The sequence below is a fragment of the Dromaius novaehollandiae genome, chromosome 5, assembly GCF_036370855.1.
Source record: "Dromaius novaehollandiae isolate bDroNov1 chromosome 5, bDroNov1.hap1, whole genome shotgun sequence".
NCBI classification, from domain to species: Eukaryota; Metazoa; Chordata; class Aves; order Casuariiformes; family Dromaiidae; genus Dromaius; species Dromaius novaehollandiae.
Genome location: NC_088102.1, coordinates 58,840,375 through 58,859,678, shown reverse-complemented (window position 1 = coordinate 58,859,678; position 19,304 = coordinate 58,840,375). Strand labels below are relative to the sequence as shown.

The 19,304-nt window shown below is 37.8% G+C and overlaps 1 protein-coding gene across 3 annotated transcripts in view; it reads right to left on the bottom strand.

Moving 5' to 3' along the window:
• SPON1 (spondin 1) overlaps positions 1-19,304 on the bottom strand; it is a 508,261-nt gene that overhangs the window by 160,255 nt on the left and 328,702 nt on the right. For all 3 annotated transcript variants that reach the window (XM_064512946.1, XM_064512947.1, XM_026104482.2), the window contains one exon: positions 223-356. In XM_064512946.1, the coding sequence (XP_064369016.1) occupies positions 223-329 (107 nt within the window). In that variant the 5' untranslated portion in view covers positions 330-356. The remainder of the gene's footprint in view (positions 1-222; positions 357-19,304) is intronic.

Here is a 19,304-nt window from a genome sequence, read left to right as displayed (position 1 = left end):
AGGGTCACAAATAGTAGCTAAAAACTTTGAGTAACTTTTGAACACTTTGGCTTTAAGTTGCTAACATTTAACTGTGCAAGTAGAACTATCTTTACTCAAATGTGTTAACGGTGGAAAAAAAGCATATAAGAACTCCAATAGTTCTTAATCTAATAAATATTAGATTTACTATTAAGCAAATTTGACTTTAACTGTATGTTTAATAAGCATAAAAATACTTACTTCAGAATAACACAGCCTGTACCGGTAGGAGGGGCTGTCCAAAAAACTTGAATGCGGGTCCTCCTTCTAGGTGTACTCTCAGTAACAGCAACAGGACAATTACTCATGAACTGTGTTTCTTCTTCATCTATAATCTAAGGAAATACAAGGAGAAGAAAGTGAAAAGATAAGGACATACACAGCCAAGGACACGTTTTGTCTGTTCAGGTTTTCTTTCAAAGGGATTATTTACAACACTTTTTTTTTTTTTTTTTTTTTTTAAGCTCTACAGCGTTTGGTAAATTACTATACAACATGCAGGCAGCCCACTAAAAGGAAAACAAAATCCCAAGATAAATTCAGAAAAATGTTTCAGTTCTATGTTAACAGAACTGGCTGCAAACAACCTTGCTTGCAGATCCCGATTACTGGAGCTTCATGCAAATATTTATGGATTGAGAGTAATAGAAGATGCATAATTTCCATTTTCTGTATTATAGCAAACTTGTTTAGACAGATGAAACATGTCAGAGAGGAAGTGTTTTCAGATTGTTTGCTGTTGTTTTTTAAAAAATAACCTTTGTTTAAACAGCGCTATTTTCTAGGTATCGTGGCTGTCAAGGCAGGTAAGATGTGAATCACATTCATCTACAATTCTGAGACCATTATTTAGCCCTCTTTGCACACAACTTTACTTTCTATGATTGATTTCTGGTTAACAGAAAGGTTTAAGTGGTGTAAGTTGACATGACATACAACATTTATGTCACCACTTCTGGTGAAGATATGCTTAGTAATTAGTAGGCACTATAAAACCAGAAAGGCTGATGTAGACTACTGTTGCTCTAAGGACTTCACTCTTTTCCACTACATATGTACTTCATGGATTCTACTTTAAGCCTTCTGTTGATCAAATCTCAAAAAAATTCATCAGAAGGTATAAAGTTTTATTTGGAAACAGGCAATTGCTATGACACTACAAATTTTCTCTTCAGAATTATTCAGTGGTCCACATTGATTTGATGAAGCCAAAATTCACATTACGCCGGGTCTAGAGTCAGACAGCAAGTTGTGAACCTTACCATTTTGAGAAACAACCTATGACTATCAATTTACAACAAGACTCAACTCTGAGGCAGCTTTTTCAGAATTCAGGTTTTAATTGCCTACTTTTGCCAGATTATATTGACAGAATATTATCTTTTGCAATAAATATAAAACTTTAAGCAAGTATTTTGACATAAAATATTATTTTACCTTCTGAGAAAGAGCCAGTATCTACAGATTGACAAGGTTTTTTTAGTAAGCAGGCATCTACATTGTTCCACCCAGTGATACTGCCAGCATTCCCCACCATTCCTAGGTGAGCCAGACAAATTTCTGGTTTTCCATGGCATGGAAAACCACTGACCCAGGTGAATGATGAGAAGCTCTACTTTAACCATTATCCCACTGATGCTAATGAGTTTTCAATCTAAAGCCATTAATATTCTTCAATATTTTCATCCCTTTGTAGAATCTATGTAGCTACACACAATGTGTGCAGCTACTATTTTGCAGGATTTTAATAAATGCAAAATATTTCGAAGCATGGGAGGCAGTGCAGGTTTGAATTGGCACTGAATTGTTTCTTCTTCCACTTTATACAATTGAATCCACTTAACTCAAGCACTAAGAAATCCCTAATCAACAATTCTTTCTTGGACTTCAACTGTATTTATTTTGTCTACCTTACTCCTCTAACAGCAAAAAGGAGAAATAATATTATTTACTCATCTCTCAGAAAAGTTTCCTCAATTATTCAGGACCATATCAAATGACCTTTTGCTCGTATCCCATAGTAATTCATTCTCAATCAAATCCCAATTTTAGTGGGAGCTTTGAGTGAAGAATGTGCAATTTTATACCCATCTTATACAAAATCAAACACTACTGTAAATTATATTATACATGATCACAGGACAATTCAGATTGAAAGGGATCTTAGGAGATCATCTAAAAATTCTTAGGAAGGGCAGCTTCTCTGGAAAAACTCGAATACTGCACATTACTGAACCAATTACACCAGCTCCATATTCTATCGTCAGATGCAAACTGCTGCTGTAGTATTACATCTGACATGCTTAGGTAAAAGCTTTAAAAATATGTTCAATTCAGGTCAAGGAAGTAATTACCAATAAGTGTAAATAAGACTGACCAGATAAAACCTATTCAACAGAGATGAAAGAACCTTTCAAATGTGTTGCTTGTTCCAAATCCAGTTTAGCTCATGTCAGAGATACACTTCATCAATGAATGTTTCTTCAAAGCCCAATTGAAATAAACCTGTATTCTTAGAGTTACCATTTTTAGCTAACAAAGATTCAGCTGCTTTCATATCCTTAGATATCATTGCTCCAGCAGTCATCACTGTAGAGCCATCTTTGATATATTTGCATGTTAGGTAAATTCTAATCTCCAGGTGAGTCAATCCTACTTTTTTCACCATCAATGAACTGAACTATGAAAAAACGAACAAACAAAAAAAAAAAACACCCCAAATCCAACAACTAATATGTAAAGAATGAGTTCTGAGCAACTATGAGTAGTTACTGCAACTAGAATTTATGGCTACTGCAACTGAACCTGCGATACCTGTTTGCGTTCTACATAGTCATTAGGTTAGAGCACATCCATGCCTTTTTCCACTAGCGACAAACACACACAAACATGCGGACATATTTTGTACCTCTGTAGCCTATGAAATTTCTGCAAACTAGCAAGTTAGGAATTTTCCCAAGGAATACAGATTCCATAGCAAAATAATTTGAAAGCTGTGGTTGCATTTTAGAATATAGATCCTGGAAGAACGTAATCGGACCTCAATGCTACATCACAATTTCCTGCCTCAGTCACCATCAAAGCAAGTAGATGCATTGCATAAATGTCTGTTGGGAAAACTTGATCATAAAAGAACAAGGTCTGGCAGAGAAGAAAAAAATGAAGCAAACTTTCTTAAGAAAGACTCCTAATGTTGACAGAATACAGTAAAGACCTCCTAAACTAGTTGTAAAAACTCAAATGCCAGTTGATTTGAAAGGATTAAAAGTCCATGGTATTCTAAAATATTTTATAAAACTCAGGAGAAATACCAGATTTTTGGGAATGACTTCATGTAAATATAAACTCCTCTCAAATCTATTTGTTAAAATTAAGTTTTTCCATGTCTATTGTGGTTTGATGCTTTAAAAGTCTTCTTGGGGATGACAAGGGCAGGGTAATTATTTATATGACAAGATTCCCAATGACACAATATTTTACTATGGTAAATAATATTATTGCACTGACATGTGACACAGGAGAAAACAACAGTATCCTGGCCAACTTCAGAATAAAAAGATACATAGCCTCTGACAATAATGCAATCCTGATTTTTTCTTCTGGAATCAAGTCAGACCACATAGGCACAAAGGAAGAATTGGCAGGAAAAAGCCATGCGGATTAAAATGTAGAAACTGCAAAATTATAGCTCGCCAGACTCTGGGTTATCTGTAACGGAAAGCCTTACATTTTCAGGAATGGACTAGCAATTAACTGTATGTTGGAGAAAAGTCGTAAAAAAAAAAAAAAAAACACTGGGCCAAGAAATCCGACGTTTCTAAGGGGGGATCTCAATGTGACAAATTCTTTTGAATGCACTAATGCCACTGATACTAGTCTTAACGTTCTATTTTTCTTCTATTATAATTACAATATCATTGGACCAAATTTTTCCCTCAGGGAGACTAGTGTAAATCCCAAATAATGCTCTCGGAGTTAATCTGGATTTGAACAAGCATAACAGAGGGTGGAATTTGGCTGAACTTGTGTAAATCTACAACATGGAAGTAAAGATATCAAAAGGGAGAAACTACCAGCTGCAGGCTCCGTCTTGCATTCTTTGCATACCCCAAACCCTGAAGCGTGAGGAGGAGCTTTGAGCGTTCCTGAAAAGCAGGACTGGATAACTCCTTTGTTGTTAAACAGATGAATGAATGAATGGTTTTATTTTCTCAGAATTGCAACAGATAAATGGAACACTGAGTAACAGACTTCACTGTTTCTAATTTATATAAACTATTAATCAAATAAGCTAAACCAGACGATTGTTCTCTCCATGGTTAAATTCATTTACAAATTTACATTAGTATAAAAAAGTTGCGATGCTGACAAAAGAGTTAAGTACACCAACAAGAAAGGAGTTAATATCAAGTTTAAAAGGAGATGAGGTTATATAAATCTTCTACTGGCTTGTGTCTGCTTCCTCAGCTTAAATTGCTGGCCAGGATCTTCAGGAGCGTTACTTATTCTGAGGACACATCATCACTTTCCACCCACTGAAACAGCTGTGCTCTACTGGAACAACTGAATTTAAAAACCCAGACAAGGTTCACAAGATAAGCATTTTCGTTGACACTTCTTTTCCTTTGGAGGAGCTAATATGGAGTCTGACTTCTAAAACATTGCCAAACTATCTTTTCCTTGAGGAAACTTTCCTATTACAAAAAGAGTACTACATCTGCAAAGTATCTGGTCTTTAGGGTTTAACCTAGAACAAAGCTTACTATCGGGAAGGGAAAACCAATGATGCACAAAGTCTGTTACAAATCTACCTTGAAAATACAGCTTGCTTATGACCAGTTTCTTTGCACTATTTCCTTCCAAGTCTGTACTCAGAATTAGAAGAATCAGAACTGGGACTTACTATGAAATGTCAGCAATCAATCTTGCTGCGGACGGAGCCCAAAGGTGCGAGCACTGCTGCGCTCTCAGGAAGAGCCACAGGCTGCAGCTCAGCACCTGAGGGCTGGAGCTGGCTAACAGCCAGCCGCCTTGGACCGCTGGAGGAAAGTGTCCGAATCTGCCCAAGAAAAGCACTGCAGGATGACCAGTAGTTTAGCACTACATCCTGGTAACTTCCAGCACAGTCTTTACACAGGTACCCTAAAATCTTGTAATTAAAGATCTAATTTCGCTCTGGAATCACTCACTACCTGAGCACAGCCGCGATTCAAGCTAAGATGAGCTGCAGTTAGGTAACGTGCCAGCAAGCGCTGTGAAAAGCAGCAGCGTCACGAGGTGATGACGCAGGCCTGTCCGCCTGCCTCCCTGTCTGTCCAGCCACCTGCCTCCGTTTCAGCCCGTTCTCAAACAAGTCTCTGCACCTTCCACATCCTCCAGAGCCAGGTGCAGGTAGGTGGGGTCATGGAAAGAAAAGGACCCTCCCAGTGCTATAGGGAAGTATGATGCCAGACGGATCAATCAGATCAAGTCTGCGATAAATATTAACGAAAGCAGAGGAAAAAATAAGACGTATACCATCTTCTAAGACATGAAACAAATTAAACATTTGTGTGTAAGATGTTCTAAGGATTTGAATTCTGTCCATTGTCCTTTTTTCTTTAAAACAAGCTTTTTGAATAGTGCATTCCCAGCAAAAAAGGCCACCTTGAATGATCAAAAGGAAAAAAGACAGCCTTCTGTAATCTGAGAACCTCGCGCATTGAAACGTCCCCAAATTATTCATTGTCAAGAATTTTGTCCATGTCATACTGTACCGCAAGTTGTTCTTCAGCCTAAAAGAACCAAAGAGCTGTATTACGCACAGCTCATGTAAATCTGTTACAGACAGGTTGCAGGGTCTGTTCAAACCAGGGGGGAAAGCAGCCCTTCAGCGTGGCAAGAACCTGAGGTACCATAAAGCACTTCACTGCCAGCTTCCACGCTGAACAGCCTGGACTCCCTGCCTGAGAGGTGATCTACGGGAAGCTTAACCAAACAGGAAATCCTTCTTTACTTAATTCAATATATATGAAAGTAGAACATGTATATTGACACAGACAGATAATAACTTTGCAGCACTTAGTAGATGTAAAATGTTATGCAGTATGTTTTTCATACATTTCATTTCATTTGAGCCAGTTTCAGTTAACTTAATGCTGTAACATGTTGAATTAATCATTTTAAGGCTTATACTGGAGGAGTTAGCTTATAAACTGTACATGGCCAATTAAGAATGCTATGCAAAAAGACTCAGCGTGATGAGGAGATGTATGAACTTAGATTGCTGTGAATTGAGACAGTTTTCATCTAAACAGTAGACAAAGAGCAGACTTACGATTCAAAAAAAGAACCACCAAGGTTTAAGCTTTCTTTCCTACGAATTTTTCTCCTTCGCTGCAATATTAACAATTATATATTATAATATATAATATTATATATTAACAGTTAGATAAATAGATCCAAGCTACTTAACCAGATTATATTACTATTTTTGATAGACAATCCAGCTTTTCCCAAATAACACATTACTTCTATAATCTCCAAAGAAACTATACTAGGCATGGAAAGCTGTCATTAATCTCATAGGTATAAATCTCATTTGATCCCACGTGTAACTTTCTTCAGCAAGTACTTATTTTGTCTAAGAAAATTCCTCCTTTCTTGTTTCATGTTTGAATTCCCCAAAGCTTTAAAACTAAGAAGTAAAGTACTAAGATCCAGTAGGGAAAGAACAAGATCTCTTTGAACAGCATTCTCTTATGAAGTCCCCTAAAAGGCTCTAGCTTCTTAATGCAGCCAACGCTATCCAGCAATCCTCATCGGAGATGCTAAATCATTTTGAGGACTGAACTTGCGTTTCTCACCTTGGCACATAAAGATTCAAAACGCGCCAGGTGACTGCTGCCCAAGAGAACGCCCTGGCCCAAGCGACCGAGCACACAAACGAGCTGTAGCATAAGGGACATCAGCACAAGTAAATCGTGTGAAGGAGCGTCTCGGGACGTACCGGGCAAAAGCAGCGAGTCGCTGCGTGCCGCGCACTGCAAGGGGCTGAACTTTACTCATCAGCTCCTTCGGAGCACTTCAAACGATGAGTTAACGTTCTGGGCGACAGGGACAACTGCAGTGCTGGAGAAACAGAACTTTTGGTTCACCTTGATGTAGCAGTCTAACCAGACCTAAATCTAGAGAAAAGTTACTCTAGACTACACAATTTAAACACGTTAATTTCTTATTTTCCGTTACATTCAGGTGATAGCTAAAAGACTGAACTTGCTTTTCAAAGAAACGGGGATTCATTTCTAACCCATGGTGTAACTACAGTTTACGTGTGGAAGCATGAAAAAAGCAGGGAGAGATAGTGTAAACTTTATGAGCACTTAGTCAAGTGAAACTGTTTTCTTCTTTTTCATCCCTGATCTTTTTTCCTCAGCAGAAGAATCCAGAGCAGGAGCCCAAAAAACGGCCAGTCAGAAAGGAACCACAGAAATAAACCGTGCGGATCCCCCCCGCCGGGAAGGAAGGCGCCCGTCCCCGCTCTGCTGGCAGGGTTAGGAGGTGGAGGCATGCCCCGCAGCCCCGGCCCGCACGGCCGCTGGGTCGGGTTGCGAGGTGACACCCCCTCGCTGCCAGCAGCCCCGAGGGCCCCGCGGCAGCACCCAGCGGAGCGGCAGCTCTCCTCCCCTGAGCCAAGGCCAGCCGCGGAAACCAACCTGCAAGAGCAGCCGCAGCGAATCAAACCCCAGATTACAAAAAAAAAAAAAAAAAAAAAAAAAAAAAAAAAAAAGGGATGGAGGACTATCACTTAGACCTGCTGGGCTCTCACCGGTTTCTGTCCAGAGTACTTCAGCAGTTTGTACCTGACATTTCTTTGCCCCTTATAATAGGAAGATCACAGTGCAAACTGTTGTTCCAAGATTATAAAACTAACATATTCACTGAGGACTAAAACCACAGTAAACTTCAACAAAGATACAGGCAGAACTGTTTGTGTAATACTTTCATAAAGGGATTATTTTACACTCAATGTTATTTTCAGCAAACTATTTCCATATAAAGATTATTTACATGGCAAAGAATAACCATTTCAGTGTAGTAGGGAATATTCACAGGAAAAAGAATTTATGACAGGAGTAAGACCTGGCACGTTTTTTAAGTGCTTAGACTTTGGGATAAATGTTTACTAAAAGTGGTTTAATAGAAAAATCAGTATCATGAATAATCAAGAATTTTTAGAAAATAATCACTTGAAAGCAGTATAAACTTCAGGATTTTATATACTACTTCTGCAATCATAAGTCAGAACCTTGCAGTTAAGCTTAGAACACTCGCACATTTCTTTGGACAGAAAAATATCTGTTGGACCGCTCCTAAATATAATTGTTGGACCGCTCCTAAATATAATTGTTAGGATTTTATCTGGTTATATATCAGCCAATTAACTACATCGTATTTAAGAATCTATTGTAATCTGATTTTCTACATAGCTAAAAGGCATCGGAAAGTTGTGCAAAAAAAAGACAACAGTCACGACAAGATTTTCACAGCCTCATAAAATAAAATGAGATAAACTAAACTAGAATATGGCAATGGGGATACAACTCCAGACCAGAACTCAGGAGACCTGACTTCTGCTGGTGAGCAGCTTTTCCCAGATCACTTTACAGTAGTCTGATCCTCAACTGTTAAACAGGGATATAGACGTTGAGCTCCTTTGCAAAACAGTACCTGAAAATATCTATAAAACGTACTTATTATCCTTGGCAGTTTGTTATATCTCAAGCCTCAGATATATATCTCTTAGCCTCAGATTTCATAAACAGAAGTTCTTTGGGAACAGATTAAATATGAGATGTCAGATCATCAGCTTGCTCTGTGCTGTGCCAATAGCTCAAATTAGATGGAAAACTGGCTCATCAAACCGGCTGGGAAATGCGGGTAAGCCAGGGAGTTGGGGCGGCTGCCTGGGCACTGCCCTGCGTCTCTCCTTACAGAAGGACGCGAGCAGCTTGGCAGCAGGATCCAGCCAAAGAGCTCCCAGCTCAGCGCGTTTCCGCCCACAGAAGCCGGCAAGCACAACAATAACCAAGCTGGCAGCCTTCCACTTGGCAAAGTGCATCTTTCACACACCAGGATGCCTTTTCAGCAAATTTAGGAATTGTATCACAACTACTTTTAAAATAGACATTTAAATACCACTAAAAATAAGGACTTTGTTTTGCAAAAAATGTTTACATTTTCATTTTGTTTCTCACTGGGATAAAAAGCAAAACCTTATTTATGTTGCAAAACCCGAGAAACATTCTAGCAGATCATGCTCTGGGACCTGCATTTAATACGCTTCACTTTTGTGATACAGAAGATTCAGAGTCACACATTCATTCCAAATCAGGTGTTTTAGTGTCCACAAGGCATACCTGTGAGCATCTGCAAAATGCGTAATGTTCAGTCAATCTCTTCTCTGATCTCCTCTACTTCATATATGCACTCGCCGAAAAAGGGAGAAGACAAACTGGCTCTACAGTCAGGTGATAAACGCCCGGATGGGCCTTCAAATTGCTGTTCTGCTTATTCTGAAGACTTCACCTCCAAGTTGCAAAGCCAGGCTCTTCCCTGCTGCCCTAGCAAAATACTTTAGTAGTTTTACAAACCAGAGGGATCCAAGAGGAAGAGACAGAGAAATCTCTCCTGAAATAGCTATATTGATCTTCAGGACTGCAAAACACCCTGGTGGAAAATCAGTTCTAAATGCCTAGGATATCTGAACCTTAGTTTATCCATCCAGATTGAAAGTCTTTTGTCATTTTTGATGGAACTCTTCCTCTGAATGGAAGTGATGTCCGGATGAAAAATCCTCCCAACAAGATGTTCACCAAAGTTGATATATTCCACCAAAAGTGTCAATACACCGGTGTTTTTTTCCTCGAGAGAAGCAAGATTGAAACATTTGCCAAAAAATTGAGAACCACCTCTAACACTGGTTTACTGAGTACAAGCCTGAGATCCATGTCAGTTCTAAGGGCTAATTTAGAGCTCTCAAAACTATTCAGTTACCAAGGAGCAGAACTCCTTCTGGTGTTCACTCCTGACCCTCACAAAGGTGTACCCTTGTTCAAAAAGGCGAGGGGTGGTCTTCAACTAGGGGCTCATCAATACATCTCTTACGACATGTCTGTTTCAAGAGTTTACTTTTAAGCCAGCATGAGCACTTTGGCTATGTTACTGTTGCTTACATATGTAGCATTGCTTCTGCTAGCACTGGAAATTCATAGAAAACTTTGAGTCAAAAAAGATTAGTCCCTGCTTGGCAGAGTGGGCCACTCACACACACAGGAGCACTTGCACACAAAAAAATCCAACGATACATATAAGATTTTTTTCCCATTGTCCAAATCCATTTGGTTAAGAATTCATTCAGATTCTTCCTGTTCTAGCACAAAAAAAGAGATTTATAAATATATACCTAAAAATTTTCAGGTCTTTACTAAGCATGTGCTTAGTCTTTGAAAAATCAAAGGCAGAGCGTTCAGTACACGGCAGAATTGAATCGAGGAGAAGTGAGAATTATTTTTACGGATATGCTTATGAAAAGCTGAAAGACTACCCGATTGCCATGACCATGTTTACCCTCTCTATCTTTAAATGTAGCTAATTACTGGCACTCAAATTTTCAATGATTTTTTGCTATATGCAGCTGAATATCTTGCCAACACACTCCTAATAATTTGTCATAACCATATGAAACTTTCACTACTAACACTAGGATTTTCACCAATTTTTGCAGCAACTACCTTTAACTGCTTGAGCGCATGTCTTTGTTTCCATCGCTGCACATAACTCTTTGAGCTAAAATACCTTTTATAGACGCTTGAAAGGATGGGCCTTCACTGTAAGTAACAGGCATTTTATTAGGAAGCCCCTCTAGTCACCATTCAAGTCTAGTCAATAACACACTTAGAATTCAATGGTCCAGGACTTCTGTTACCTATAAAAATCACCTAATTATCTCAAGCCCCCAAACAGATGAGAAATTTAAATAACTGAAAAACTGAAATACTCATGCTCATAATGAAACAGGACTTGACAGAGGACATGCCTTCTGGTCCTAAATCCACCACTGAGTATCATGGGTCCTGGCAGGCTTAACTAAGGACAGGTAAGAAAATCCAACCCTCACGTCAGAAGAACAAAGAACATACCAGGTTAACAACTGATGCCTAGATCAATCATTGCATTTCAGTAGTTTGGTAAAGTTGGTATTAAATTATTGAAGGAGTAATTCTTCCCTTTTAAATGACTTACACGAGGAAGTTTTGCTAAGATTATCATTCTTTATGTACTGTTGCCATAGCTGCATATTAGCAATATCCTTAGCACTTCAACAAGCTGTGCCCAAGTAAAATGAGTACCAGCAAATTATTTGACGTGGACTCACAAAAAGGACGTGGACTTAATCTTCTGGTCGCACAAGATGCTTCTCATTTACATTTCTGGGGCAATGAATTCCAGGTATGTATATACAACTCCATTTAAGCAGACTGTTACCTAGAAACTGGTCTTTTTTCTTCAGGATCAAGATCTCTGAGAAAAACACAGTTGCAGGACCAGCCAATCAAAGGAAAATATATACTAAATTTGAGACATGAAGCACATTTGACACATAAAACATCAGGTAAGGAAGAAATTTTATAGTAGCTAGCTGACCCACATGTCCAGCTCTTCTCCCGAAGCCACCTTTCCGTGTCACAGCTTCTATCTGCAACCTTCCTCCTTCCTCAAGCTTTGTCTTGCATTAGCCACAGTGCAAATTGCCAGAGAGACTTTTTCCAATTATGACTTTGCAGCGTACATAGCAAAATATGGGCTTAACCTTTGACAGGACTCCCTTACTACAAATAATCGGTACTAATATTATTAATAGAGATTACACTTTTTTTTTAAACAATACAACACAAAATTTGCTAGCAATATACAAAAGTGCCTTTTTTTTTCTATTAGGCACACCAGAATTGATGAAAGTTATTTGAAATACACAGTAAAATGTGAGTCTTCATGTTTTACTGGATCAGCATTTCTCAGTTGCTTATGCTGCTCCAGCTTTTCTTTTATCCTTCATTTTAGGAAGTATTAACTACTCAGCATTACGAATATACTGCCAAGGAAAGCTACCTCACTTACAGCTCCTCCTTTAAGTTAAGAAGGGATTTAAGGATTACAGAAAATACATATTTTTAATAGCATTATTGTCCTGACTGGTGCTGGAGCTTTGAAGCAGCAGAAGCTTTGGCACATGTGCTATTCATGTTCTTCCTCAATGCCAAAATATACATCCCAACCTAGCTCAAGCAGATTCCACACAAATTCCCTTAGCCTTCAGATGACTGTGTACAGAACATAATCTATTTCAGAGAGAATTAATCCACTGGTAAAACCACATTTAAAACAGAAATACCGTTGATCTGGAACTACAGGCTTTACACAGCTAAATTTAAAAAGGCATTCACTCCGTTAAAAGAGCTTACAAATCTTTCACATAACAACTTGTATTAGCTGTCAAACTAGGAATACAGTTCATACAGAAGAGCTATGGCAAGTAAGGGTGTGCGGCAGAGCCCACAACAGCTAAGAGCAATTATAAAATCTCCTCATTCTGCATGTATGTGTGTGTGTGTGCACGAGTGGGTGCATGCACGGTAGTACAGTCAGGAGATGACCATAATCTGGGCTATGGCATTTGCAACGACTATTCCCCCTAACCCCTGAATAGGTCCTCCCTTTATTTTTGATATGCTGATGAACTATTAGCACACAAATTCTCAAATATTCTCCTTATTTAGAAGCTATCACAGATAAACTTGATTGCACAGGCTATTCGTGAGCAATTTCCTTGTCTGCCCCTGTGTCTGAGGTTTTCTACAGAGCCCAATTTCACATCACCTAGAGTACCATTTCTCATAAATTAAGCCTGCTTACTGAGAGTTTCAAGAGAGTCAAAAAGTTATTCTTTCTCCCTTCCCATCTGGGGGGGGTCTGCACCAGAAGGACACACAGCAACCTGTCAGCAAGGAAAAGAGGGGGAGTCCTGCAGGCAGCCTTTTGCTTCTGTTCAAGAAGGTGGTGGGCTCTCTCCAAACTGACTGCAGTCCAGCTGGGTAAGTGCAGGCACTGAACAAAAACCTCACAGTGCCAAGTATTAAAACCCACTGTATAACCCACTTTCTGAATATTCTCTTGTACAAAAATGCTCAAAAAAGGATTAAAAAAAAAGATACAAGTATTGTGGGGAAAAAAGTTTCTTTTTTTTTTTTTTTTTTTTAAAACGTTGGTCTATATTCTTTTGACCATAGCATTATATTTCCTCATGGTATAAGATGTCTGCTGGAGAGCTATACAACATTCTTAAAAAAAACAAATACACAGAAAGGCACTCTGAAAAAATAGAGTAACACAGATTTTCAGGAAAGGCTTATAACAAAACCTTTGATATCTCCAAGTTGAAACAGTCTGTACAGAAAAAGAAGCTGTGGCAACAAAAACTGAACTTTATCAAATTGTACGTGTGCATATAGCAACAATATCAAGACTGACAACCTTTGCCAGGTTTAACAAAAATAATTTACACTGTGGCATCTTGCTCTCATATTAGTAATTCCAAGCAGGGAACGACGGCAAAGATTTGCTTTTTTCAGTGCAAATTTTACTCGCTAAACATGGCACTATTTTCACCCTGTAAGCACGACAATCAGAAGTGTGCCTGAATGAAGAGGCTTCCTCCTATACAGTAGGCTGAAGAAGTTATGTTATGATCAGACAGGTAAAATAAATTGGTACCTTTTCATGCAGACATCACTGCTTGTTTAATTTTTAAATGCTACGAAATATTTGTAATTTTAAGTTTAAACAGCCCCAACATTGCTCTTGTATTAGGATCTAGAATAGTACTTTTGTCCCCTTTTGTACAGTTTTGTACAATATTATGGACACACTGATTCCACCTTGCTCAAATAATATCCTAAATAAAACGTTCACTTAGTTGTACTTCTGTATTAAGCCATGTCAGACACTGTGTACATTTGCACACTGATTTTTAAACTTACTTCAAGATAGTGATTTTGATGGACCTGCTTTTAAAACGTAGCTGTATGTTCTAAGCATGTTTCCAAGAAAAATGGTATATGGGGCAGCACATTTGAAGGACAGAGTCACAGCAAGAGCGAGCGCAGAGGGGCCTGCCTGAGTCGGATGCTGCTGAGAAAGGGCCAGCTAGGAACAAACATAACACGCCGTGCCCAAAGCCACGCTCGCTGCTGCCGCGGCCCAAAGCCCACCGCTCCGCCGTGCTGGAAGGACAAAGGGTCAGGAGGAGCCAGGAGCAGTCCGATGGAGAGGGTGGGAGACCACCTGCCTAAATCTCTCACCACGGCTCTGCTAAATTCCATGTACAATAAAAATCTAAAATTTGCTGCACTGTTACAGAAAGCTATTGCTGCAGGCAGATTTCAGAGCAATCCTATATATACGTGCTGCACTGCGTTAACACCTACTGATGGTTCAGTGTGTTTTGCTTTGAAATATAAGCTTTCTTTAAACATATCAACTTTATGGGTGCAAACAGACTTTCCAAGTGAAAATTTTTACTCCCATCTTACCACACATGCAGATGACAGAGCATTACAGCTTTAGAAGAAACACGAACTCAAAGGGAGTTAATTCTGATGAATATATATATCAAGACTGTAAAGCTGCTGCATCTGAAATTTCATCAGGGCAAGTAGAAATTCAATATATGCAGTTGTAGCCTGAGAGGGAGGTAAGTACTCTCTCTTTGGAGAGGGGAAAAAAAAGCTTTATTTTTATAATATTCATTAAGAAACTAGAAGATAAATTTCCAAATCAATTTGACACAACAAGCATGGAAAATTTAAAATTACAGATCTTTAGCATCAAGAATCTTCTTACTCATATTCCATCACTGCAAAACAGGCAAACGTGTATGGAATGTGAAGAATGGAATAAATTTATTATCTGAATTACAGGAGTAAAAACTATTTACTTTGCCTTTATTTCGAAGGTTTTTCTTCTTGCTCTTAGCAAACCTACTTAAAATACAATAGATTTAACAGAAGATATTCCGCTCTTTCAGAATTACATTTTAAAATTAACTAAGTTTCTAACTCAGTAATATTTCTTGCTATACTCAAATTCAGGCTTTAGAACTCCCAGCATTTTTCCTACTACTTGTAGTTAGCAATGTTCTTTCACACAATTTCCAGTTTCAAAATGTAATTCTGTCAAAATAGAATTTTCTTCTAGTAATATGCCACAGTTAATGAAATACCATTTTAAAACATTTAGGAAAGCTTAAAAGCATTCAAAATAAACCATTCTGAAATTAAATGTTTGGCTTTTCATCTCAAATAGTTGCTTCAATATTTTGTAATCTATTATAAATAATGCAATAAAATAATATACTTCATTTTTAGCTACTTATACAATTTTGATGACCTTTCCATTGGAAATTTCTAAATGATTTAGATGTATTACTAGTTTACACAAAAGTTTGTTTCGAAAGGGGAAATTTCTCATTTCAACCACTTTTGTTGTTTTATGTTGTCCAGTTAAAAGACTCCTCTGCACAGTTTTTTTCACTATCTTTTCACTACTTCACAAGATCTTTTCTGTACTACTGGGGTGGACCTTTCATACAGTAGCAGCAAAAGAATAAAGCTAGAGAACAGAAACGTCTAATTGCAAGGCTAACAAAATCGCCTACAGTTTCAGCAGCAGATCGGAATAGTCTTAAATATCCTAACACTACTATTGCTCATTTGCCGCTCATAGTCATAATAAATACACCTTCTCTTTATCTGTAGATTGATATTATAGATGATTTTGAGAAATCTTGAGGTCTTACTCTTTGCATTCAGTTTACCCAGTCATTCAATATGAAGAGACAGTAATATTAACGAGGCAAAAAGCAGCAAGTGTTGTGCACAAAGTATATATATAAAAAAAATCACTTTCCTCTTGGTAAATGATCAATTTTCAATGGAGTAAGAGAGATGACCACTTTCTATTGCACTTCCAAGAGCCACCTGCCAAGACCAATGCTACTGAGGTCCTAAATAGCTAGACTGTATGTTATCTCCACCTATGAGTGCTATCATTCAGGCTGTCTGAATAGATACTCAAATAATTTCATGGAAATGTGCACAGAAGAAAAATAAACTCTAGAGGTGATGTCTTAATGACAGCATACAGAAATTGGAAATGGATGAGCGCAAACATACTGGAGTCACAATGCTGTGTGCTCATTGCCTACCCTTCAGCACTACGTCCACTATATATGATCATACTGGCGGGCTTACTTCACGTGGCAATTCGAGCCCTAAGTGAAGTTCCTGAGAAATTAGCACATGGGTGTACAACTACTCTACTACTTTACAACTCTCTAGCTACATTGTAAATAGGTGTCAATGAAGACATTGCCCCTTTCAGCTGAGGAGAGACATTAGGTTCAGGTCCTTCCATGCTTCTCTGGAGACTGGTAACAGGAAAATGAAGACAAACAATTAAGAGATTGAAAAGCAAACACAGAAATGACTTTTAAAGTTTTGCATAAGAAGTGCCAAAATTGCACAACAAGGCTCATAAAAACTTGTTCTTTAGCATAGCTTAATAAGTATTTACCAGTGACAGACTAATATGAGTCTCATCATCTGGAATATACATAGTGACAAATATGTGCGACAAGTACAGAACTCGGTGAATTTGTTTCTCATTTTTAATATTTATTAGAAAAGCGTTCCTTTGCCTTTCCTTGTCTTTGTTTACTATTTTTAACCTGCTACAGGTAATTTTTCTAACCTTGAGCAAAACTTGCTTCAGTCAGGAATTTCAACAGATTTGGGGGGGGGGGGGGGGGGGCGGGGTGAGGTGGTGTCTTTTAAGAAACAAAATAAGCATAATGAAAAAATTAAGTGCAGCACCAAATATAGTGAGTCTAGGCAATACTGCCTTCTCCTATACCAATAAAGTGTTGGTGTGTAGGAATATAAACAGCTGTGCCTTTCTTCTAGCTTTCCACACGAGAATCTGAAGCATGTAACTGTGAAAGCTTTTTTTCCTCTGAGAACAGTATGTACCCAGAATCAAGTAATCCCAACACAAGTGACGCAGATAGTCTAACCTATCTGCGTAAACATTTGCAGAGCATGAGCAGCACGGAACCTCCAGGAATAACAAAGATTGCCACTGCAGAAACTATACGTGGTCCAGCAGCTGGTGTCGAGCTCATGAGAAATTTCATGCCATTTTCATTTCTAAGGCTGAATTTTGGTGGTGTAGGACATCTATCTTAGTGTTTATGGAAGACCAGCCACTCTCATGTTTATTCTAAGGCTTACAATTGATGCCATCAACGTTATTCTGAATTATTTTCAATAAATTTCAGCTAAAAACTGTATAAAGCTCAAAGTCAGTATTCTTGATCAGTTATTTTTCTGTTTTTCCATCTTTACACAGACTAATCTTATAAATTTTGCAAGAGCGCTTCAGAAAACAATCCAATAAGGTATGCAGCTGTAAAACAACTTGTATAAAATAACACAGCATGACAAAACATTGGCTCAAAATAATAAATGAAAAACATCATTTCTGATAGTTTTTGGTTATGAAATTCTATCACATATAGGGTAAAAATTAATTTGCGGTAGATGTGGACATTTGATAAATGACAGCTTCAGCATATGAAAGACTTAATTAAAAAAGTATTAAAATTAAAGGACAAGAATCATATTTAATAGATGAGGAGATTATTACTTCTGAGATTATTTTAACTTCTCCTTAATTAACCACACATAATACTTCCATGTTATACACAGCTTAGTAAGTTTTATCCCACCCAGTGTATACATCCAGAGTACCTATTAATCCCGATGTTTCCCTTCACATTTTGTATCCACGATGGGAAGAACAAACTGACTACACAGCCCAGATGCAAACTCACCTGTTGGTTTAAATGACCAGGCCTATGGTACTAAGTAGGAGAAGTATTTGGAGGGGTTTTGTTGCTGTATTCTTGCAATAAAAAGGACATGCTCATCTTTCTGATATATACCAGTATAGCAGCTACCATTACTGAAATTGCTCTTAAGAGACCCCACTAAATAGACAATCCATTATCAGGTTATGGGTTTTTTTGGTTTTTGTTTTGTTTTTTTTTAATCTCTGTGCTATCTTTTACACTCATGGTAGGAACGTTATACATTTTACAAACATTTGTTATTGTATGCATGGACAGTATCTACATGCAAGAAGAAAGAAAACTATTTAAACATTCCTGATTTGGAAGGCAAAACATTGTATGTGAAGAGCAGAACCCCTGAAGTTTAACCACAGTTAAATGTGATCTTTGATCTTGAATAAGCTGCTAGAAAGTCTACTCTTCCTTAAAGGGGGTATGCTAAATACATGTTCTACAAAAATTTTGGAGGGAATTTAACTTATGGAATTTATGCATCTTTCGGCTAAAAGGCAACAGAAAAGCACATTTGAAAGCTGTATTGTATCTATTAAGGTAAACTCAAATCTGGTAACACTGATAATAGAAAAGCATTAGGATCAAAAACAGTAAATTAAATCAATAAATTTAATTTTAAAATTTAGTCATGATTTCACTAAATTCACACAAGAGATTTCATTAACAGTCAATTATCTTAACAGCAGTGAGTTCATCATTTTATCCTGAATTTGTATGCTTTCTGTATTTTTAATATCGCATGTTCTTTCCTAGAGTGATATTATTCTGGCTCACTTGGCTCAGGCTTAATCAACAGGGGTGTTTGTAAATGTGGATGGATGTAAAAATATGAACGGAAGTGATCACCTTCCAAAAACAACTTTCACATAGGTTATCAGATTTGCTATTCCCAAAGAGAAATCCCAAGCCTCTTGCATACGCCGCAGTTAGAGACAAACTCATTTAGAAGCCCAAGGCAGCAAGCGTTCTCCCTGCAGAAGCCAGCAGCTGCATGACATCTGCACAGCATACAAAGCTGATTGTTTATTAGGTTGGCTTAATATATTTTGCAGCAACTAATCTAACACATCAGATGGGCTAAAAGAAAAAAACTGAAATTAGATTAATATACAATTTTGAGGAGACAGCATATAGGTCTTTTTCATCCTCTCCAAAAATCTTCAAAGTCATTGTTTGGAACACTATTTGAAGAGAAGGCTATTTTACTGTGTCTAAATATACCATAACACAATTCTAATTCATATAAGTAACTTTGGATAAC